The 24,855-nt window shown below is 49.8% G+C and overlaps 1 protein-coding gene across 2 annotated transcripts; it reads right to left on the minus strand.

Annotated features, from left to right (window-relative positions):
• Positions 1–5,419: 5,419 nt before the first annotated feature.
• LOC149348697 (BTB/POZ domain-containing protein 6-A-like) lies at positions 5,420–21,973 on the minus strand. 2 transcript variants are annotated; one of them, XM_089588271.1, is made up of 4 exons: positions 21,622–21,973; positions 13,676–13,770; positions 10,162–10,382; positions 5,420–6,301 (listed from the first exon to the last, which is right to left on the minus strand). In XM_089588271.1, exons 1-4 carry the CDS (start codon positions 21,659–21,661, stop codon positions 5,713–5,715), a joined length of 945 nt encoding a protein of 314 aa, XP_089444397.1. In that variant the 5' UTR covers positions 21,662–21,973; the 3' UTR covers positions 5,420–5,712. The 2 variants fall into 2 exon arrangements, with proteins under 2 accessions (XP_089444397.1, XP_089444396.1); XM_089588270.1 differs by lacking the exon at positions 21,622–21,973 and adding an exon at positions 17,661–17,837.
• Between the last annotated feature and the right edge of the window lie 2,882 nt (positions 21,974–24,855).

A 24,855-nucleotide genomic window follows, 5' to 3' on the forward strand; every position in this document is an offset into this window, starting at 1 on the left:
CCACTTACTTGGAGTATCACTATACGATCCCTTCAATTGGTTGCATGGTTAGTAGCCAAGGTACAATTGGCCCCGTTTGAAATTCGCGCACTGTGACGTCACGACCGTTTCGACCGATTGAAAAGCGTGACATTTCTGTCGACAACTGCTGCTTACAACGATGAGACATTAAAGGCTTCCGCCTTAAAAGCTGATTGGCTGAGCCACGATCGCTGCGGTAGCCGCAGCGGCCCTGGATTAAGGGCTCCACTCATCCGCGGCTAAAATTTCCGAGCCAAGTAAAAGTTATTGTCTCTGGCTCTCTGTCGTGAAATATTGTACAACGTGCAGTTGGTTTATTATTGCTGCGTTTTTTTACATGTGACCATTTGAAAACCATTGTCTTCGATCATTCCAGTATTATACTATGACATTTGATAGTATCATAATTAGATTAGTTTATTGCGCAGTTCCTGTCTTTATGTATATAATCCCGAGATAAATTTTCCTTGCGAAGAGCTAAATCAAATTTATTGCAGTTTAATATTAAGTATATTTCTAATAAGAAAAATGCAAAGAATTTCTTTTTACCTGCTTTAACACTTTGATAAGGATAACGTAGTCCACTTTTCAGATACACCACTAATCAGCTGTTTGTATATGTCACTCAGACTGACATTTTAAGATATCAGATTTGTGCTACTTGCTAGAATTATTTAGGAAATCGCAGGGTTGACAACAAGGCTATTTTTTTAAGCTACACTCGGCTAAACTTTTACCCAGTTCATGTAGGCGAGTGAAGGGCGGGGCTTACTCTATGACGTGAATGCATTGCAGCGGCTGCATTAGTCTGTACGAGTGTCAGCCAATAGCTTGATACCGATCGTCGTTCTCGGGAGCAGACTACAACTTGTAAACTTTTGGATCATCGCGCGATATATAAGATGACGCGAAGCAATATATAGTGCAAAATAGTTTTGCGTGGAGTGCATTACGCAACAAAACGAACAGAAGACATTTTTTTCTCGAAGTGGACCCTGTGGAGTTGCGTGAACACCCCGGCAAGGCCCGCAACGGGCCGCTGAAGGACACGACTCAGTTCCGAGCGGAACAAAAGCGGCGCCCGTTCCCCACGGTTTTATTCACACAGCAAACAAAGTCTTTGTTGTTCGACCAGATTTACAAATCAGCTAAGTGAATTGTGTGTCGACCCAAGAGGGCGCCACACAACAGACCCCATCACACCTACGTGTATCGTCTGCTCAGCCGAGGAAAGGAACAGATCTACGCAGCCGTCGCTAAATTTCTCCCGCACTAAGTTCGCCGTCGTATGAAGAGTCTGATGTTCAGTTCCTCGCGTAATACATGGAGGGAGAGATAGAGAGAGAAGAAACTTTTATTGTGACCTGGTGTGGGCTACAAGCCCGGGCCAGACACGGTGCCACTGCGCTGGATGTCTCAGAGTCCATGGCGCTGCAGCACACTCGCGGCTCGCGCGGTGGCGGTCTTCTGCCAGTGCGGGTCCGTCGCGCGCATTGAGGACTCCCATTCCTCCCAGGTGGAGAGCTCCGAGAACGGCGGAGGAGGATTATCCCTGAGGATGCGTGTTAGTGTCGCGGTGGGGTGCGAGCACGAGGAACAGGTTGGGGTGAAGGCACCCGGGTGGATGCGGGATAGTAGGTAGGGGGTGCGGTGTTCGGGTCTGCAGGCGGCGCCACAAGGTGTGGTGGTGGTTGGTAATTGATGGGTGGGGTGGAGGGTAGAGCTCACGTTTTGTCCCATAGGCCTGAGTCAGCTCGCTGAAGGTATGCATGGGCTCTATCGAGTCGTCCAGGCTAGAGTCCGCCGCCGCCCGGTTTATCAGTCCTTGGGCGTGGACATTGGCGGCATCGCTACCAGGGTTTCCAGAGTTCACAGGCACCCAGATCAGCTCCATCTGGGGGGGTGGTGTAGCAGGAAGGGACTGTAGGACGGAGTAGGCGGTCTCGTGGATCCTGCCTCTAGTAAAATTTAGTAATGCGGTTTTAGAGACAGAAAGAATGTACCGCGGCTTCAGTGTGGGCAATGGCAGCGGCTTTTGCAGCCTCCTCTGCTGACTCTGGGGTGGAGGTGGATGGGAGGGCGGCGGAGATGAGTGGACAGCTCGTGTGGTCCCCAACCACCACCGCAACAGCCGTGTCCGCGCAAGTCGCGTCCACCCATACGGTGTCATGTTCGGACCCGTAGTGTTTGTGGAGGGCGCGTGCGGCGTGGTACTCGGGTTGTGTGTTGCGTGCGAGGGTTTTAATGAGGAGCTAAGGAAGGGGGAGAAGTGGGAGGTGGTTTGCGGGGATTCGGATATGGAGTCTATTTATTATGTCTCCCCCTGTAGAGGTTTTCTGTTCTAGGTTTTTCCGCATGAATGCACGAAGCCTCCCTGCTTCTGTCACAACTAGGAGTGGTGGTGGTGAAAAGGCTTTACTGAATAAAAGAGGCGAGGCTCTTTAAAAAGTAACTTTATGGTTGGAGTTCTTATCCGGGACACCATTGGTCGAAGCCGGCAGCTTAGCTCGCTTAACCAAAAGCCTTCTGGGCCTGAAGGTCCGAGCAGCCAAGCAGGGCCGCCTCCCATTCCTCTCTGGTAGGGTTGGGAGCAGCGTTCTGTGGTATTGGGTGCTCATTCGACGGCGGTTTCGGCTCAGCCTGCGAAGTAACGGACCACTTTGAGGAGCCGCCGTATAACGCAGACGTGAAAGACACCAGTGTCAATGTACGACGCTTCCCAATAACATATTCAGCCATGGAGATAACCATGTGTGTGTATCGGGAATGACGCACGTGCCATGCCTGGTGCGGCGATTCATCGTGCTCGCCTAGATTAGATATGCGCCTTGGTTGCCACACCCCTTGCGGCTATAAAAGCACTGTACGTTCAGCAATAAAGTGCATTTGTTCGCTGGCCAGCTCAGAACAGAGGTACTCGCAAATTGAAAAGGAAGCGTTGGGGATAACGTTCGGCTGTGAAAAATTTCATCACTTCGTATACGGACGTCAAACTGTTATCGAGACTGACCACCGTCCACTGCTTGGTGTTGCAGCGAAAGGAATAAGTGATATGCCACCCAGGCTTCAACGTTTTTTCTTGAGGCTAATGGCCTATGATTTTGAACTGCAGTATGTACCAGGAAAGAAATTCTTTCTCGCAGACATGCTATCAAGGGCTCCAAGGACAGCGACCAAAACTACTCCGACGACACGGAAGATGTGGAAGTCCACGCGGTTGCAGTCATGTCAACCTTGGCAAGCGCTAGAACACTGGCCCGTCTGGCCAAAGCTACGGCGGATGATCAGGACTTGCAGTCAGTGATGCGCTACATTAATGGCCAAGGTGACATTGTGGGAATAATGAAGCCATTCGCGTCCGAGCTGTCATTGATTAAAGGAATTGTATTTAAAGGCAGCAAAGTTGTAATCCCGAAGTCAATGCGAAAGGAAGTTCTTGAACGTATTCATGAGGGACACATGGGCTTGAACAAGTGCCAAGCAAGAGCCAGGGGCCTAGTGTTCTGGCCGGGGCTGAACTCTGATATCAAAAGCCTGTTGCAGCGTTGTGCGGTTTGCCGCAAATATACGTACAAACAGCAAAGTGAGCCTTTTATGATCAGACCTACACCGGCCCATGCATGGTACCGCGTAGGCGTCGACATTTTTCAGTACGGAGGGAGCTCGTACCTGTCGGTTTTTGATGCCCATTCGAACTTCCCGGAAGTGGAGGAGCTGACTCGTACAACATCCAGTGCCGTAATTGAGAAGTTGAGCGCCATCTTTTCAAGACACGGCATTCCAATGGAAGTCCACACGGACAACGGGCCGCAGTTTTCGTCTTACGAATTTGCTCTCTTTGCATCCAGGTACGACTTCAGCCACGTCACGTCGAGCCCCGAGTTCCCGCGATTGAATGGACTCGCTGAGAAGGGGGTTCAGATTGTGAAGAGAATCCTAAAGAAAACGGAAGAGACAAAAGAAGACTTCTGGCTCGGGTTGCTCAACTACAGATCCGCTCCACTCGAAGATGGCCGCTCCCCTGGTGAACTCTTGCAGGGCAGGAGGCTTCGCACTCTGCTCCCAGACTTCAGGCAGCAGCCAAGCATACGAGTATTCAAGCGAGCCCAGGCAGACACTCGGGGGAGAACGTTACCACCTCTCAACACCGGCGATGTCGTGAGAGTACAGGAAAAGACAATCGCCGAGCTCAAGTTACCGGAGCAGTTGCACCAAGGTCTTATCGAGTAGTTACCGAAGACAAGAGAGTGCTACGTCGCAACCGACAGCATCTGCTTCCATCTGGTGAGCTGTTCTAGCAAGAAGCCCCCGAATGTGAAGACCGGGAGAGCGAACGAGCGTGTGAAGCACTGCAACCCACGGCACCTGCTGCAACTGGAGAGTCGCCTGTGAGCTCCCAGAACATTCCGCAGGCGCCGCCGCCCGTGACTACGACTGGACCGACTGTGAGCTCAACGGCTCCGCAGGATCTTGCATTGCGTCGATCTACCAGAGATAGGAGACCACCGCAGCGTCTGCGGTACGACCGCAATTTCAACCAAGTACTTGGCATCTCTTCTCCACAGGAGGGAAGATGTATCGGGAATGACGCACGTGCCATGCCTGGTGCGGCGATTCATCGTGCTCGCCTAGATTAGATATGCGCCTTGGTTGCCACACCCCTTGCGGCTATAAAAGCACTGTACGTTCAGCAATAAAGTGCTTTTGTTCGCTGGCCACCTCGACTGATACAGTGTGCAAACGACCTGCATTTTTATGGGTGGGGGTCACTCGGCGCCGACGACACCGACCGAGTAAAAGCGACTTATCCAATCTTTTGGTTTGGTTTAGTTTGTGGGGTTTAACGTCCCAAAGCGACTAAGGCTATGAGAGACGCCTTAGTGGAGGGCTCCGGAACTTTCGACCACCTGGGGTTCTTTAACGTGCACTGACATCGCACAGCACACGGGCCTCTAGAATTTCACCTCCATTGAAATTCAGCCGCTGCGGCCGGGATCGAACCCGCGTCTTTCGGGTCAGCAGCCGAGCGCCGTAACCACTGAGCCAATCTTTTCGTCAACTAGCCTGCACTTCTGAAAGATGCGGTGTGGTAAGTGTATTTCTCATGCTACACTAGGCGCATAAGAAATGTGTCCGTGTAGGTGGGTGGAGCTACACATTTTCTGCATTGGCAAAAAAGAAAATGGAGCTATGCACGACTGGTTTGGTTACACTAGTGTAGCTAGTGTAACCTAGTGTAGCTATTGTAGGTAAAAAAAAATGGCCCTAGCAACGCAGTACTCGCAGAAGCCTTCAAATTTCTTTTTAAACAGGATTACAATTCGTTCTTGCCTATCCAGTGGCTTTCAAGAAAACTCAGCAGCCGCCGAGGTTAAGGAAAGGGACGGAAGCTGTTAAACACACTACGAAAGCTGAAGTTTTATTTGGATCAAGCCAACATCAGGAATCTATGAATAGGCGCTATAAAGTAATGAAGGTGAAGAAAACAAATCACCGCAATCGAAATGAAGACAGTTGGCTAAACTGAAAGCCAGAAAAAAAAAAAAGTTCTAGAATGGTGTATGCAAATTTTGTGAAACATTAACACTGAAGGGGTGTGTGGTAACTGAAAAGTGAGCATTATGAACCACATCTTTGGCACTTCGCTACATTTGGACGCCACACGGTGAAGGATGAAGCGTATCAACGAAGTTACCGACGAGAAGTGCGTTTCCTGCAGAAGCCCACTGGCATCGGCACCGCGCCCTCACTGAGGATGTTGCAGAGCAGGGCGAGGGCTTCCCTATCACCCAGCAAGCCCCACATGCTAGGCCCGCGGACGAACTCCGTCGCCGTGAGCGCCAGGAACCGTATCTTCGGGAATAAGGGCGACACGACCGTCCTCACGGCGGGCGCCTCTCCGCCGCTCTGCTCCTGGCGACTGCACTGCTCCAATCCCCAGGCGTAGAGGGCCCCCAGCACCGTAGCCTCCGAGACGTTCTTCACATGGTCGAGAACGAAGCTGACGACACGCTCTGAGCTGGCTTTGAACGTGGCCGAGGCAAGCACGGAGTCGCTGGAGGTGCGGAGGATCGCTTTAGCGCACGCGGTCACTCCGCCGTCTTCGCCGGTGGTTGCGGTGTAGTCTATCGCCGGGCACACGTCTTCGGGTCCCATGCTACGCTTCACGTATTCCAGGCACATCGCGGCCAGATCGTTGACGAGGTATTTGGTGGCGGCACTGCGGATGTACAGAGCCTCGTACATGCTTTGTGGTTCCAACTTCCCGCTGTAGAAGAACCTGCGTCGGAGATTAACGCGCGCACATTTGTTAACCCGTTTCGAGGAAGTCCGCGGATGCGATGTTGGATTCACCTAATTGGTTGATCTTCTACGGCACGTTAAACCCCAATAACCTAAACCTAACCTAACCTAATCCTAACCCCAATCACCTAATCTAAACTAACCCCAATCTAAACCTAATCTAACCCCCAATAACCCAAACCTAACCTAAACCCGAAAGACGCTGCTTTGATCCCGGCCACGGCGGTCGAATTTCGATGGAGGCAAAATTCGTTTACTGTGCCCGTTTACTGTGCGATTTCAGTGCGCGTTAAAGAACCCCAGATGGTCCAAATTTTCGGAGCCCTTAACTACGGCGTCCCTCATAGCCTGAGTAGCTTTGGGATGTTTAACACCCGCAAAGCGCAAGCCAAACCAAAGCAGGTTTTTGCAGGTGGAAACCGACGCCACGAACATGAAAGCGAGATTAAGGTGTACACTGACCCAGGGAGGCTGTTGTGCGCCTTTACTTTCCTCAAAATCAACGGCCTCTACAACGTTAACCCGGCGGCCCTCTTGTCTTGTTCGTGCTGGTTTTTTATGAAAGGAAATGGCGCAGTAACTGTCAGATCTTGGTGGACTCCTGAACTCCACCGTAAGGGACGGGATAAAGGGAGTGAAAGAAGAAAAGAAGAAAGTGGAAACAGAAAATTGGTTTTTGCGGAAAGGAAATGGAGCAGTATCTGTCTCACAGTGTCTGTCTCGCATCTCAGCGGTCTCCTGAACCGCGCGTTAAGAGAAGGAAATTTCACCTCTGGCTTGCTTCAAGGTCAAATCCCCAGAAACGGTGACCTTGGCTAAAGTGAAGCTCTCGCTTCAAAAATGTTGTCAAGAGAGCCACACGACGGCAGACAAGATGTCTTTCGTTCCCCGATCTTTGTTAACTTGAAAGCATTTTTTTTTTTGGCTCAAGAATGGCGTCGACAGCTGTAGACAAGTGAATAAAATTTAAACGGTGGCGTAGGTGAGAATCGACCTCGGGCCTCAGACGTGCGAGACGGAAACACTTCCAGGCCGCCAAGACGGTTGAACTTCTGACCTTGAGTAAAGGCGTGTAGTGAACGCATAGGTGCCTCAGAAACGTATCCTCTAGATGTGTACTGAGGCGTACATGAGTCATTATTCGCTTCCTATGGGCAAACATAAGTTAAAGTCACTGGAACTACATGAGTACAGTCGTAGCGCTATCCTGCGGCACACACTGAAACCCCTCTCGCAATGTACGGCGCTGGTCGAGATGGCGGACGCGGATGAGGAGGAAGGACGCACAGTAAGAGAAAAGCTTTCGCATATTTCCTCCTAAGCAGACTTAAGTGCAAGTTGTAAACGATTCTTCTTTTTTCTTTTTTTCCTTTCTCGTCTCTTTTTTTTTTTTTTTCTCACGGACGGGCGAAAGAAGCCTTCGTTACTCCGTCAGGGGTGCATCATGGTTGCTTGAGTGTCACTTTGGCTTTGCCGGCTCGCGTAAAAGTTTTTAAAGGACTTGAAGGATTTACTCTCGAAAAAGCCTAAGCACACGTAGAATAGCGGATAAGGATTAGGCAATCTAATAGTCTGCACGTGGAAACAAGCTCACCTGCACATACACACATTCAGTGCCGCTTTAAACGTGGAATTTAGGGTGAAACAGGGTTGTTAACTACTCATTTTTAATCAGCAAAGCCAAACGCTGGTAACGTTGCTAAGCCAACGTATTTTTTGCTTCTGCAGGGTTGTTAACTACTTATTTTTAAATAGCAAAGCCACACGCTGAGAACGATGCTAAGCCGACGTGTTTTTTCTTTGAAACGAAAGCAGCGCTCACAGTTTTCAGGTTTTGCTGACAGCTGCATGGCTTCAAAAAAAAAAGAAGAAAACTTCCATGCAATAGTTTTGTGGCCTTGTGGTTGCACCAAGATTACTCTTGTCCATGGAACGAACACACTGCCTGTTGAAGAAGCACATATTATGCGTACGTTTGTAGCTGTTGACGCTTCTTAATGTAAGCTTTAGTGGTGAAAAGACCCGAGCTGAAAATGCAAAGGAGTTTTGAAAGGTGACCGGGGTGCAAAGGAGAACCTTTAAGATACCAGCAGAGACAAGAACTTTAAGGTTCTAGAAAGGCCAATATTATTTGAAAGCGCAAAAGAAAACTTGCATTCCAACAGAAGCGACGTATTTCATGAGCTGTCTAGTGAAGCTGAATGTTGGGGATAGGAGAATAGCATTGTACGCAGTACACTAAAAGCTGACCTTCCCGTGCTGGTATTTTATTTTATTTTTAGCGTCATGCATTTCGCATCTTTTGTAATTATTTCCCTGTCTCGGGGGCTGTCTTTACCGAACATCATCTTAAATTGGGAACGCTTGGTTTGGTTGGCGCGGGTTTAGCGTCCAAAAGCGACTCAGGCTATGAGGGACGCCTAGTGACATCGCAAAGTACACGGACCTCTAGAATTTAATCTCCATCGAAATGCGACCACCGCGGCCGCGATCGAACCCGCGTCTTTCGGGTCAGCTGCCGAGCGCCATACTGCAGTGAGCCACCGCGGCGGCTCGGTGAAGCAACTTAGCAGATAATCTAATTCCTGCGATAAAATGTAGTATTAAGGCGGAAGCCTTTAATGTCTCATCGTTGTAAGCAGCAGTTGTCGACAGAAAATGTCACGCTTTTCAATTGGTGGAAACGGTCGTGACGTCACAGTGCGCGAATTTCAAACGGGGCCAATTGTACTTTGGCTAGTAACCATGCAACCAATTGAAGGGATCCTATAGTGATGCTCCAAGTAAGTGGGACTCAGCTTAGTTAATTGCTTAATTACCAAATTAGTGTAATTAGCTTTACTAGTCAGGCCATATAAATAAATAAAATCGATTAAGAAATTGGTCGAGCTCAGGAATCGAACCCCGGTCTTCGGCGTGAGTGACGAACACGCTATCCACTCCGCCATGCCAGCTCGATGGTTTGGAATGAACAAAGGCGCGTCTAGTGAATACGGTGTCTTCGCTCACTCCCATCCTCCTCCCTTCCCTTCCGGAGAGGTTTAGATGTCCACCGAGATATGTGGACCGATGTGCTCCTGAGATATGAGAGACAGATACATTTCCTTTCCTCAAAAACCAATTTACCTACGAGCGAGGCGTAGAACCGAATGGGCAATGGCGTTCTATGGACTCCCTGGCAGCGTTTCAAGATGCTGTCGCGTTCCACTCTTAGATGCGAAGCTTAAGATCTTAACCACGCATCAGTGACCACACTTTAGGTAAAACAAGTGCCCCCTGAATTTTGACGGGTGTTCACCGAGATATGTGCGACAGTTACTGCGTAATTTCCTTTCCTCAAATGCAATTTTCATTTCTTTCATTACCTGCCCTCTTTGTCATCTTTCACACCCACTTCCTCCCTTCATCTACGGTGCGGTTCAGGTGTCCACCGAGATGACAGAGAATTACTGCGCCATTTCCTTTCCTCAAAAAGCGTTGCGTTCAAAGGGCAAGGCATCGCGCCGAACGGGTGGTGGCGTTCCGTGGACTCCCTGGCAGCGCTACAACGCGCTGTCGCGTTCCACTCCTAAAGGCGAAGCTTAAGCGTCATTAATTAGCAGTTAATTAGTATTCAGGCATTAACCAGTAATTAACAATTAATTAGTGATTTGCCATCACTTAGTAATTAGTACTCAAATATATGTGACGCCACCAGTGCCACAGAAACAGCGAAGGTGGTGCGGAAAACGCTTCCGCCTCTACCCACTTTAGACAGTCAAAGTGCCCCCTGAATTTTTTCGAGTTTCGATGGACTGAGCAGCTAAAAAACATCTCGCATTCAAGAAAAGCGCTCACTTTAGCAGTCCCTTAACACCATCCGGATGAAGGTCCGTGATGACGACACGTTGGTTGCCTCCAAAGTTCCCAAAGAACATGGCCCTGAAAACGTCGTTCTGCAGGGCTAGGATTGTCCGGTGCGCCTTGAACGTGCCCGTTTTGCCCGGAAAATGATGCGGTTCCACGATGAACTCGACATCTGCGAGCTCGTCGCCTCCCAGATATTTCTCGAGGGAGAACTGCGAAAGCAACAGGACAGGACAGCATGACAATCAACTGTTGTTGACAAAGCGACTCAGCTATATAACGGGCATCGGACACAAAAGACTCACAAACAGAAACAACAATACATGGACTGTGCTCCCACCCTCTCCACTTGCCAGCACAGAGTCGACCACGTCTGTCTAGAACGCTGGCAGCGGTGCCGTCCAGCGGAAATAAAGCGAAATTCTAAAGTAGGCATTGACTTTCACTGATAATACTTGCGCTGGGGAGAAGCCTAGTATACATGTGCACCACAAAGGCACCAGCCCCCATCAAAGCAGCTGCGATAAGATTTAACTACATTTGCTCCCCAGCACACCACTCGAGCGCTATAGACAAGTGTGATTATGTCTCCTTTCACTGGCCGTGAGCACTCGTGTGTACACGCGTTCAAATGTTTTCTGTACAGCTAGGCAGTAATAGGAATGCGTGTTACGTATTCGAATAACGTTATACATCGTTAGACAATCTGTCGCCGTGTTTTTTTTTTATCTTATCCTTGCATTTACTTTTTTTTTTTAAATTAGCGCTTTCGCACAACTGTAACACTCCATCAGACGAATTTCGGTTCATCCATAATACATACCGTGCACTGAATAGAAGACGTTACGCTACACGCGAGCGCTTTCTCTACCTTACACACACCACGTACGGGCCATGCCACGTAGACCAACTATTATTGTTTACTACTCATCGAACTCTGAAACCGGACCGAAATAAATGTGATTCGCACATTTTATTTGCATGCAGGTATTCCAGAACAGTTCAGTAACCACTAGGAGTTCATCTCAAATGTATATATTGAGAACTCCATTCCAGCTACAAAAGGTTTGCACTTCGAAAACGACAAAAAAAAAATAAGCAATGGTTTCCACAGCGTGCGTTTAACTATGAACGGACAGGGCGCGTATGGGTTCTACCCATACTTTCTTTTTCAGCGTAGTTGAAACTATCCACTGCCATCAGTAGCCGGCATCGCAGCCGTTTCTACAATACAAGAAGGCTGGCGCACAACTTCCAGCTTCAATGAAGAAATGACTAGCATATACTACTTAGTTGATGGTTAATGGGAGTTTAAAGGTGCACTGAAGAGGAATCTGAACTCGCATTTTTACCGCCGGAACTCGATCTACACTTTCCTGAATAACAGCGCGACCCTGGACCAGGACTGAAGGAAGAAACATAGACGGGCGCTGTGTGTCTTGGGTGTCTTCCATCAGTCCTCGTCCAAGTTCGCGCTGTTATTCAGGAAAAAGTCGTACCAACTCGCCAACCATCCGCTTTATCGATCTACACGTTCCGAGCATTTTTAGAAACTTCGAATTTTTCCTGTGCGGCCGACTTCCATAATTTAAATCCGATTAAACGTCCCGGCTCCCGCCATTTTTTTTAATGACCCGCAGACGGTGGGAGGAGTCAACCAACCTTCCACCCAGTCCCGTCGCGGCTTGCCGCTCTGCCATCGGTGGAGTGATACGTAGTGATCGGCGAAGGCAAAGAGTCCACGCGTATTTTTATTTCCGTGGGCCTAATTTGCAGTTATGTAGTCTCTGACTAGATCTGTTTAGTCACAGAAACCTAAAAAAATAATAAAAGCGAATGCAAAGCCGCCACGCGACTGCCTGAAAGGCACTCCATGCGATGGTCGACTCCTCCCCCCGTCTGCAGGAAATAAAAAACAAGGCGAAAGCCGACGTTATTTCCATTTAAATTAGGGAAATCGGCCGCACAGGGGAGTAATTAGAAGGTTGGTTGGTTTGGTTGGTTTATGGGGTTTAACATCCCAAAGCGACTAAGGCTATGAGTGACGCCGTAGTGGAGGGCTCAGGAAATTTCTACCACCTGGGGTTCTTTAACGTGCACTGACATCGCATAGTACACGGGCCTCGAATTTCTCCTTCAAAGAAATTCGGCCGCCGCGGCCGGAATCGAACCCGCGTCTTTCGGGTTAGCAGCCGAGCACCATAACCACTGAGCCACCGCGGCGGCACGGAGTAATTATAAGTTTTCATGAATTCTCGGAAAATGTAGATCGAGTTTCCGCGCAAAAAGACGAGTTTAGATTCCTCTTCAGTGCACCTTTAACGTCCCGAAGCGACTCAGGCTATGAGGGGTGCCATAGTGAAGGGCTCCGGAAATTTCGACCACATGGGGTTCTTTAGCGCGCACTGATATCGCACAGTACACGGGGCTCTAGCATACTATTCTACGAAATGAACAAATATTGGTCTTATATGACAACCGACAAGCTAGAATGCAAAACTGAAGGATTTGCCAGGCAACGACCTCAAAGAATGAACGTCAAGCCGACTAGCGCGAGAGCGAAAGAAATCAAAACAGGAGGCTTAAAAGCATTCGGTTCGTTCTGCCTCCTTTAAGCTATCTCTGTTCAATGTTGCGTGGCTAATATTGGAAGTGCTGCCTCTGTCCCGTTCGATATGCGGTATTTACTGCTACCGGCGCTTGCCTGCGAACGTCTTTCGCAATCCTGAATAAGATTCAAATTTAAAATAAAATTGAGTTTATTTCCGTTCAAAACAACGGAGGGGGCTCGAACAAAAAGGGAAGAAAGTCCACTTGATTACGTTCGAGCCCCCTTTTCATGGCATTTGGCGACGACAAAATTCTAGCATAACAACAGATACATTTACAGATTGTAGAATAGAACAAAAAATGTTAATTATGCGCAGAAAATCTTACAAAATAATTTACACAATGCCAATTTACAATTCTAAGTGCAATGTTTATAGAAATGAGTACCTATAGAAATAATATGGGGGAACAATGTAAAAGAAGTATTGATTATACAGAACAAGCTCGACAAAAGAATTCACAGTGAAATTATACAATTGTAGGTGGAATATGTACGATGCAAGTTAGAAATAAAATAACAAAGCATTTATTGCACCGCAGTAAAAGCATAAACAATAAGGCCATGAGAATGATCACATCAGTTAAAAGTGAACAGTATTGTTCGTAAAGGTGTTAATGCATTCAGCGGCTTGATTATAGCTCTTCAAGGAAACCCTTTACCTTGGAAATGTTAGTGCGGTTGATGTAAATTTGATTGCAGTGAAGTGTTTTTAGTAATGTTGGAAGTGAGTGGCGCAGCATTTGTTGTCCTAGCTTTTTCCGGGAAAAAGGCCCGGGAACGTGTTCAACTTCAATGCTTAGCTCTTCGTTATTTCGCTATTACGACAGTGTGCGCTCAAGCCACTTAGAGGCTTCAGGATAGCAAAAAAGGTGCTAGAAAAAACTGCCGCCTTACTTTGACGTCGTCTTTTGCCTCTGGCGACCCGCCGCGACGCCACGCACTGAGGCAGTGCCTACAGGGTGTTACACGTAGGCACGTGGGGCAGGAAACTGAAAAAGAAGTGTGGGTGCATATTTAGGCATACCGCACAACGTTCCTTCATGCAACTTTCCGCTACAAACAGGAAAAAAAATGAATGCTCAGAATAGTTTAAGTTTTGTGCGCGCGAAAGAAACAAAGAGAAGATGCACTTAGAGTTGAGCAATATGTCCGCGACAAGCGATTGGGATATCAGCAGAAAGGGAAGAAAAATGTCTAAGGAGGTGCAGGATTTTCAGGTGTCACAATCATCCACCCAGATACACCCACTGCAGAAAAAATTTGCTGAGGTTCAGCTCTGGTTAAACTGGGCAAGTTGCGTAAGCAGCGTGGAGCCTGGTGGAGCGTATCTGAAACAGTTGCTATGGCAACGGCGCTCCATCAGTTTGACCTCGCTGCGGCTAAAGGTCAACCGTGGCCACCGCCGGGAGCTACGCGATGGCTCGAAACCTGGCGCAGTGTTGCTTACGCAATAAAAATGTTTTACAGTGAAAGCCCTTCTCCTCGGTGTGCCACTCGCGATTTCGATGCGGATGAGACAATGACCTTCAATGCCTCACAAGGTCAAAGCGAACTTAACTGCGTGGTGGTACGGCCCAAGCTATGGTAGTGTGGCCACGTGATCATATGACTATGACCATTGGGTACCTGACCTTGACTTTTGGCCTTAACATTTGATTTGAGACAGTGGAGACCAGGCTTCACGGAGCCTACGCCCGTATAACTAGGCTCAAGCCACGTTGAACTCTAACCCGTTTTCCCCCATTCAGTTCTAAGTAACCCTGTCCTGTGTCAGCCCTTACCCCCGCAAACTTCCCTAATCTCAACTTCCCACGTTCTCTACGAATTTACTCCGTTGCTCTAGGAGAACACCGGTTATCCTTTGTTAGCATTACATAGCCTGCCGATGTCCGTTTCTTCATAATTTCGGCTGTAGGATATTAGTTCGCATTAGCTGGATAACTCACTCTGGTCTCTCCGAGTCTCAACGTTATCCCTGTAATTATCCTTGCGATAGCTCGCTGCGTCGTCCGCTGCATTTAACTTGAAGTCCTATTCCTTTGACCATAAGTGTAGCAGAAATTTATTGTCGGACGAAAGGACCTGAAGACACCACTGAGTACTGCCATAATGAATACTGGCAAGACTGAACTATTAAGGCGAAAACCTTTAATGTCTCATACTGTCTAGTTAGCAGCAGTGTCGGCAGCCGGGTCGACAGCCGTGTCGGCAGAAGTATCCGCGTTTTGACGGGTGTCCACCGAGATATGCCAGACAGTTAGTGCGTAATTTCCTTTCCTCAAATACAATTTTCAGTTTCTTCATTACGACCCCTCTTTCTCTTTCTTCTTTCACTCCCTCTTCCTTCCATCCTATACGGTGCGGTTAAGGTGTCCACCGAGATGACAGCGAATCACTGCGCCATTTCCTTTCCTCAAAAAGCGGTGCGTTCAAAGGGCAAGGCATCGCGCCGAACGGGTGGTGGCGTTCCATGGACTCCCTGGCAGCGCTACAACACGCTGTCCCGTTCCACTCCTAAAGGCGAAGCTTAAACGTCGTTAATTAGCAGTCAATCAGCACTTAGTCATTAATCAGTAATTAGTGATTAATTAGTATTTTGTCATTACTTCATCAATTGTGTGTGACGTCATCCAGTGGTGACGTCGCCAGTGCCACAAAGGCAGTGAAAGTGGTGCGGAAAACGCTTTCGCCTCTACGCACTTTAGACATTCAAAGTGCCCCCTTAATTTTTATATACTCAAGGTCAACTTTCCGCGCCTATTAGGCACAAGAGAAGTTACGAGCGTGAGCCATCAGTTTCTAGACTCGTCTGGCTCACCCGTGAATGCCCGAAAAGAATGCGCTTATTAGAACGAAAGCCCTATTACTGCATGTCTCCCAAGGCCAATCGTGATGCGCGTTCGACCTTGAGGCCCTGGAGCGCGAGGAAACCACGTGACTCGCCAAGCAGAGGCGCTCCTATGCGCGCTCGCCGGATCCGCCGCTGATACCACGTGATTAGGAAAGGGCAGGAGGGAGATCGAGGCGCAGCTGCGCGCGCTAGCAGGCTTCGCCGTTGTGATACCACGTGACTAGGAGAGGGTGTAACAGTTGCTACGTCGGCGGTTCCTCCTCCAGTTTCGCCGCGCACGAGACGCGTCCGATCATCAGTCGATATAGCTCACCGAGAAGGTGCACTGCAGAGGACGCGAGCCAAACGTGGCGCTGTAAACCAGACGCTGAGACCGAGGAGCGACGAGAAGCAACGGAACAGAGCTTTCGCTGTGTAGCTAGTTTAAGAAGAGTTAAACTTCACCAAATTTTGAAGCCGCCATCAGGCGTTAGTGGCTTGTCTTGTGCAAAACCACAAATAGAACGGATAACTAAAGAGTTCTTTCCTTCTTCCGCACTTGCGCGAGACTAATATGGGGGTGGTGTTCTGCGGGTGTCGCCGCTTTTCGCACGCGTCTGTTTCGGTTGCGCCAATTTGGCCCAGAAGCCACGGTCTCGTGCCAATTTGTGCGGACCGAAGTAGACTTCTCTAAGGCCACACTCCACTTGCTCCACTAAAATTTCTTGATTTCCATGAAGGAAGATTTGTGGTTGGAGAAATAAGATGGATATATGCTCGACTTGCTGCACCAATGCCTCGTTCTCAAAGACGAGGTGTATGCAAGTATTTCGCAAGGTTGTCACAGCCGTGGGAGGCGCTACGAGCAAGAGGATCACCACACGTACCCAGGGAACCAGTTATGCGCACTTCCTTTCGTTAAAATGAACGGTGTAAAACGCTGCCAACGCCAATGAACACAACGAACGCCGACTGTCTATGGCTTCAGCGCCGCGTTTCTGCCACACCGTTGTCAATGCCAACGCATGCAGCGCACACCTGTCACTACCGCCACTTAGCTTAAAGCATGGTTGAGGTGCCCATTGTTCCAAGAGGGCAGTTATGCGCCTTCCTTGTGTTTTCCAAGCTCCCGCTCCATTGGCTTCGCAGCTTAAAGCGCGAATAAGGTGCCCACTGCTGGTTACAGCGGACAACGGCGACGGCGATGGGCAACGGCGACGCCGCGAAACGCAGGAAAGGGCGCCATAGATATAGACAGGCGGTTCGCAGCGGCAAACGGTGGCGGCTATGCGTTTCGGCTCGGGTGGTGCGCATATCAAGATCCACCGCCACCGATCCGAGTTCCAGGGTTCGAACACGACCGCGGTGGCAGCGTTTCGATGTAGGAGAAACGCAAAGTTAGCTGCGCTTCAACTACTGCTGAACCTTGTTAGAGAGCGAAAGCTACGGCGCATCAGGCAACTAAGAGCGGCTTTTCGCCTGTAACGTTGAGTGCATTCTGGACACTGGATAGGCAGCGCCGCCACCCTGGCAGGTGGCAGTTAATGGTTGATCGTGAGAGTTCGCTCACCGTTATCAGCGCTAACGCATGCAGCCCACATCTCTCTCTCATCACCCCACGTGCCTATAAGTGCTATTCAGGCTTCTACTGACTCAGGGAGCCAATTATGCACACTTCCTTTCCTTGAAATGGTCGGAGTGTAAAACGTTATCAACGCCAATGCACACAAAGAACGCCGACGGCCTATGGCTTTAATGCCGCGTTTCTGGCACAATGTTGTCAACGCCAACGCATGCAGCGCACATCTGTCACTACCGCCACGTAGCTTAAAGCACGACTGAGGTGTCCGCTGTTCCATGAGGGCAGTTAGGCGCCTACCCTCTACTCTCCAAGCTCCCGCTCCATTGGTTTCGGAGCTTAAATCGCGACTAAGGTGTCCACTGCTGGTTAGGAGGGAGAACGGCGACGGCGACGCCGCGAAACTTGGAAACGGGTGCTGAAGAGCTGCGCTCTAAAATGAGTGAAAGAAATCTGAAAAAAAGACCAACCTCGGAAATTTTGGCATCCCTGTGGTCCTCTCGATGAGATCACTAGATTCGACACAAAATTCAAGCCCGCAAATTCGATGAAGCGCAGAAAACGGTCGAAATTGTCCGAGTCCATGAAAGGCATGTCCGCAACGCCCGCGCCGTAAGGAAGGGTTAAAAGGGGAATGGAAGAAAAAAAGAGGGACGTAGTGAAGCTTCGGTCACCTGGGGATCTATTACGTGCACTGATACCGCAACAGCACACGGGCGCCTTTTGCCTTCCGCCTCGATCGAAACGCGGCCGCCGCGGTCGGATTCCTACCCGGGTACTCCGACTCAGTTGCCGAGCGCCCTGACCACTGAGCCAAACTCTTGTTTCGGAATAGAATGTGGCCGTATTCTACGCGGTAACAGACATGCCCTATTTTCATATCGCTCTCTAAAGCCCCCTTTTATTGCGAAAGCAATACTACTCGCACTTTCTTGCCTTCGCGTGACCCGGCCGCAGTTACGTTTGACCTTTAGTGGAGTGAATATGGGCGACCAACTCGCTCCTTCAGAGAGCCCGGCTGCAGTTACGGTGTGTGTGTGTGTGTGCCTCTCTGCGCACCTGTGGCGCTACTGCCGCTGTGACGTCACACCAGCTGCATATTATGTTTTCTTTCTCTCAGTCGCAACAACATCGAAAACAAAATGTAAAAAATTGCCGAACACGCTTTGAGTCGTCGCGCAGCGGCGGCCGGTAGGCACGCGTGACCTGTAGAAGCGGCGCACTGCGTTCCTTCTGTTGGTGGGTTGCGAAAAGCTAAGCCCCCGCCAATTTTTTATGCGAAGCATACTACTTTAGCTACCACTTCAGCCCTTCACCGTGGTTATGCACCTCCAAATCACGTGATACATGACGTCACACCACGTGACACGATGACGTCACGACAGTAGAGAAACGGGGGCCCACCTCGCGCCGTCGATGTGGTTGTGCGCCTCCAAAACACGTGATACATGACGTCACACCACGTGACACGATGACGTCACGACAGTGGAGAAACGGGGGCCCACCTCGCGCCGTCGCTGTGGTTGTGCGCCTCCAAATCACGTGATACATGACGTCACACCACGTGACACGATGACGTCACGACAGTGGAGAAACGGGGGCCCACCTCGCGCCGTCGCTGTGGTTGTGCGCCTCCAAATCACGTGACACGATGACGCCACTCCACGTGACACGATGACGTCACGACAGTAGAGAAACGGGGGCCCACCTCGCGCCGTCGATGTGGTTGTGCGCCTCCAAAACACGTGATACATGACGTCACACCACGTGACACGATGACGTCACGACAGTGGAGAAACGGGGGCCCACCTCGCGCCGTCGCTGTGGTTGTGCGCCTCCAAATCACGTGATACATGACGTCACACCACGTGACACGATGACGTCACGACAGTGGAGAAACGGGGGCCCACCTCGCGCCGTCGCTGTGGTTGTGCGCCTCCAAATCACGTGACACGATGACGCCACACCACGTGACACGATGACGTCACGGCAGTGGAGAAATGGGGGCCCACCTCGCGCCGTCGCTGTGGTCGTGCGCCTCCAAATCACGTGATACATGACGTCACACCACGTGACACGATGACGTCACGACAGTGGAGGAACGGGGGCCCACCTCGCGCCGTCGCTGTGGTTGGGCGCCTCCAAATTACGCGACACGATGATGCTTCGCATTCTCCAGGCTTAACCAAGTTAAGCCTCAGCCATTTTTTTTAAGGCGGAAGCCTTTAATACATCATCGTTGTAACCAGGAGTTGTCGACAGAAATGTGACGCTTTTCAATTGGCCGAAACAGTCATGACGTCACAGTGCGTGAATTTCAAACGGGGCCAATTGTACTTTGGCTACTAACCATGCAACCAATTAAAGGGATCGTATAGTGATGTTCCAAGTAAGTGGGACTGAGTTTAGTGGTTTGCTGACTTAACCAATTAGCCTAATTAACCTTTCTAGTCAGACCAGATAAATAAATAAAACCGAGTAGAAAATTGGCCGAGCTTGGGAATCAAACCCCGGTCCCCGGAGTGCGAGACGAGCACGCTACCATTCCGCCATGCCAGCTCGACGGTTTGGAATGAACAAAGGCGCGTCTAGTGAATACGGTGTCTTCGTTCCCTCCAATCTTCCTCCCTTCCCGTTACGGCGAGGTTTAGGTGTCCACCGAGATATGAGAGACATATACATTTCCTTTCCTCAAAAACCAATTTACCGACGAGCAAGGCGTAGAACCGAACGGGCGATGGCGTTCTATGGACTCTGGCTGTCGCGTTCCGCTCTTAGAGGCGAAGCTTATCTGCAACACTGTTAACACTGCGCTTAAGGCTTTCGCATCACCGCACTTTAGGTCAACAAAGTGCGCCCCTGAATTTTTTTTCATTTCTTCCATTCCGGGCTACATAGTGAAGGTGTCCACTGGAGTATCTCAATGGTTACAGCGCTCGGCTACACAGCCAGAGTACCGGGGTTCGAAACCAACCTCGGCGGCAGCGCTTTGGTGGAGACGGAACGTGAAAGGCGCCCGTGTGCTGTGCGATGCCAGTGCACGTTAAAGATCACCAGGTGGTCGAAATTATTCCGACGACCTCCACTACAGCACCTCTTTCTCTCTTTCTTCTTTCATTTCCGCTTCCTCCCCTTAAGGCGCGGTTTACGCGTCCGCCGAGAAGGAAGTCGCCGCGCCAGTACCTCTTCTGAAAAACCCATCAATTTTAAGGCGAAAAACCCAATGATGAGAAGAAAAAAAAATTCAGAGGGCACTTAAGATTGCTTACATGATGTGAAGGCTAAAGCATTAACAGCATTAATGAGTCATCCTCAGCGTTCCGCCTCGGCGGAGGTTGCGCTCCGAGAAATGAAACCGATAAGCGCCTGCGAACGCTGATTCCACAACGCTGAATCAACAAAGGTCCAAGCGAAACATTCGGACACAGTTCGAATACGTGTCATGAGCGCCTCCAGACCGTCTAAGCGACGCACGGTATGTGGCTCAGCGTTCGACCTCGACGGAGATTGCGCTCTGAGAAATGAAACCGATACGCGCCTGCGAACGCTAATTCCACAAACGCTCTATCAATAAAGGTCCGAGCGAAATATTCGGACGCAGTTCGAATACGTGTCATGAGCGGCTCCAGACTAAGCGACGCATGGTATGTGGATCTAGAACTCATATGGCACCACCCGGACTTGCTTTTGTCCGTCGTCTAGTTCGTGCTGTACCACCCACAGTGAATATTACCAACTCGCCCAGCTGTCCATCTTTCTTCAATGACACCCACCCGCAAAGGTGTACGCCGAATGGTTGAGTCAGAAGTTTAATACGAAACTTGGTTTTCGAGGAAACCAACTGGAAGAAAACTGTGTCGGGCAGCACCGGTTGCGCGGGGGGAGAAGCGTTCGTACACTGCCTGTCTTTGCACAGAGTAAGCACTACCTTCAACCGACGCTAGCTTCACACCCTTTTACAAAAGACATCGAGAGACCGGCAGTTTACTGCACCATCGTTAACACTGAGGAAGTTCACAAGAGGCACATACCTGAATTCGTCAGCACTAACCTATGTATACCCGCCGCGGTGGCTCAGTGGTTATGGTGCTCGGCTGCTGACCGAAAGACGAGGGTTCGATCCCGGCCGCGGCGGCTGAATTTCAATGAAGGCGAAATTCTAGAGGCCCGTGTACTGTGCGATGTCAGTGCACGTTAAAGAACCGCAGGTGGTCGAAATTTTCGGAGCCCTTCACTACGGCGTCCCTCATAGCCTAAGTTGCTTCGGGACGTTAAACCCCAATAAACCAAACCAAACCTATGTATATATCTCATCAAGCAAATGTATAGATCATGGAGGGGCGTACAACGTTAAGGTTTTTATCCTTCTCGCGGTGATAACTTTTTGAAACTATTAGATGAGACGGGGATAACGAAAAAGTGTGTACTCACTGCCAAAAAGCGGCTCAGCGGTGCTCGATTTCCGGGACATGACCAGTTGGGTGGCAGCGTTCTACCCTTGCAAAGACACGAAGGGCAAATCTTCTTCGTCTTCTCCACAGTGATGATGATGCTCCACAGTGAACGGCCGTATGTCGTCCTCGTCGTCTACTTCATGTGTTTGACGAAACCTTGGTGGTCGTGGTTGTGAAAACTTTTGTGTCGGCGTGGCCGCCAGGAACGCCGCGCCGGAGCACGTTGCGCACGTTGTGACGGCGGCCTGAAGAGAGTGACATTGACGCAAACGCTGACCGAGCTTGAGACAGCCCCGTTTATTCGGAACGCGGCGCCTTAAATAGGGCCGCTAATGTAGCGCGGGAGTAATCTGTCGTCTCTAAACCAAAACCATGATGCATCATCATCATCATCATCCCCCTTTTTTAAAAAAAAAAAATACTTGTGGACGCGACAATCTTATACATTGGTAAAGAAATAACTTATACAATAGTAATTTTAAAACGACAGCGTTAAGTGCCCCGTGTCGCAGAAAAGCCGATGTCGTCGTCGACGTCGGCGGCTTTGGCCGTGAGCGAAAAATCCCAGAAGCATTAATAAATAGAACCGAGTAGGAAATTGGTCTAGTTAGGGAATCGAACCAGGACCTCGGGAGCGCGAGACGAGCACGCTAACCACTCGTCCACGCCAGCACGATGGTTTGGAATGAACAAAGCCGCGTCTAGTGAATACGGTGTTGTCTTAGAATGGTGCTTTAGAGACATGTATACTGTGATGTCCATTCTTTTCGGGTGTACACCGAGATATCACAGTCAGCGTATTTAATTTCCTTAAAACTAATTTTCATTTCATTTTTCCTGCCTTGGTTCGGGTGTCGACGGAGGTATGAGAGAGATAGGCATCGTTTCCTTTCTTTAAAAACCAATTTCCGTTTAATTTTCCTTCCCTTAGGGCGTGTTTCGGGTGTTCACCGAGATATCAGAGACAGGCGTCGTTTCCTTCCCTGCGAAAATTGGTTTTACAGAAAGGAAACGACGCCTGTCTCTCGCATATCAAACTGGCACAGCTTCAGACCCAAATAGAACACCACAGTGCCACTCTTTGCAAAGCTAACTGGAATCAGATTTGTGACAGTCTCCGCGGCAATCTCTCCACAACCCGTGCCTGGCACCTCTTACGCCACATGCTAGACCCCACGAAATCTAAAACCCAGACACGCCTTAGCATTCGCCGCCTTACTTATAACCACAGGCAGGACACGAACGCCTTCCTCGCGCAGGTGAAATCAACATATACCACCCCAGGTGACCCTTGCAAGCACCCCGAGTACACGGGTCCACCTCAACCCCAGCTTGACGCCCCTACTACAGAGGCGGAATTTCGGACAGCCCTTTTGAAATTACGCAATACTGCACCCGCGGAAGATCAAATTACCAATGCTGCCATCCGAAACCTTGACGATGCCTCCATATCTCATCTAGTCATCCACTTTAACGAGTGCTGGAAGTCAGGTACCCTCCCTGCCACCTGGAAGCATGGAAAAATTATATTTATTCCTAAATCCCACAAGCCCATCAACATAAAGAATATCCGACCAATTTCTCTGACATCTTGTCTCGGCAAGGCATTCGAACACATAATTCTTGCCCGACTAACCACGTACATGGAAGACAACCACCTTTTTCCGCACAGCATGGTGGGCTTTCGTGCGCATCTATCAGCACAGGATGCCCTATTACAAATTACACATGACGTGCTTGATGACACGATCCCCCACCCCACTAAAGCTATTCTAGCGGTTGACCTCACAAAGGCATTTGACAGGATTCGACACGATGCCATTTTGCGAGAACTGCAGGCACTACAGGTAGGCTCAAATACCTACAACTACGTTCGCGCCTTTCTCTCGGGCCGCACTGCCTCCCTGCACATAGCTGAGCTGAGCACACCACCTTATACACTCGGCGAGCTTGGAACACCGCAAGGCGCGGTCCTCTCCCCCCTTCTATTTAATATTGCTCTCATCCCCCTAGCTCATAAACTCGCTCTCATCCCACACCTAAGGCATACCTTGTACGCTGATGATATTACGGCATGGACCACTCACGGATCTGATGGAGAAATTGAGGAAACTCTTCAATTAGCAGCTGACACCATCTCCGCTCATGCGTCATCTATTGGGCTCGAATGCTCCCCCTCTAAATCCGCGCTTCTCCTCATAAGACCGAAATCTGCGGCTAACTCGCCCATTCAAATCGATTTACAAGGAACCCCTATCCCCGTCACCCCCACCCTCCGTATCCTTTACCTTTACTTGCAGGATTCCGGACGCAACGATCACATCCTTAAAACACTGAAGGCCTCCACGCAATCCGTGTTGCAACTTCTACGTCGCGTATCCTCCCTGCACAAAGGTTTAGACGAAGCGGACATGAAAGCAGTGCATGCTTTTACACTTAGCCGCATTTTATACGCCACCCCATATCTTAAGCTGAACCGCACGGAAACAGAGCGAGTGAACGCCATGATTCGTCTAGCAACCAAGGCTGCCTTAAACCTACCCCGCAGCACTAGCACAGCCAAGCTCCTTGAATTAGGCATGCATAACACCATTCAGGAACTAGTAGACGCGCACCTTCAGACACAGTATCTAAGACTTGCCGCGAGCGCAACTGGCAGGTATATCCTCGCTTCCCTTCGCATCAACATTCCCGCTAATCAGACATCCCTTATAGCCATTCCTCGACACATTCATACCCCCCTCGTTGTAAAACCCCTTCCCCGGAACATTCATCCCCAGTACCACATCCCTCGCCGTATGGCTCGCGCTAAGGCCCTACACAAGTATTACGGACAAGCCCAGGACGCCATTTGGGTAGACGCCGCGTGCACAACTCATGAAGCTGTAGCAGTTGGTTACAATCCAGCCCTAGCACAGCCCCTCACACACCGCCTTCCCTCGGGCTGTACGTCTGAGGAGGCAGAGGAAACCGCCATCGCCCTAGCCCTTGTACATTCCAATGCAAACTACATCTTTAGCGACTCCAAAACGGCTCTGTTCAACTTCGCGAGAGGCAGGATTCACGCCCCTGCTTGGGAGTTGTTGAACACCCCCTCCAAAAACTTACCACGAAGGGTAGAGCTCAAGTGGGTGCCGGCTCACTCAGGGAATCCTTCAGAGAGCCCGGCTGCAGTTATGGTGTGCGTTTGCCGCGCTGCGCACCTGTGGCG

Source organism: Amblyomma mixtum, chromosome 4 (assembly GCF_055824585.1).
Source record: "Amblyomma mixtum isolate Tamu chromosome 4, ASM5582458v1, whole genome shotgun sequence".
Classification (NCBI taxonomy): Eukaryota; Metazoa; Arthropoda; class Arachnida; order Ixodida; family Ixodidae; genus Amblyomma; species Amblyomma mixtum.

Coding starts and splice junctions, on each gene's coding strand:
- LOC149348697 (XM_089588270.1), bottom strand. CDS start 17,784: ATGCCTTTCATGGACTCGGACAATTTCGACCGTTTTCTGCGCTTCATC. Junction 13,771..17,660: donor GGGATGCCAAAATTTCCGAG/GTTGGTCTTTTT, acceptor CTTCTTTTTCAG/TTTCCTGCCCCACGTGCCTA. Junction 10,383..13,675: donor AGGCAAAAGACGACGTCAAA/GTAAGGCGGCAG, acceptor TTGCTTTCGCAG/TTCTCCCTCGAGAAATATCT.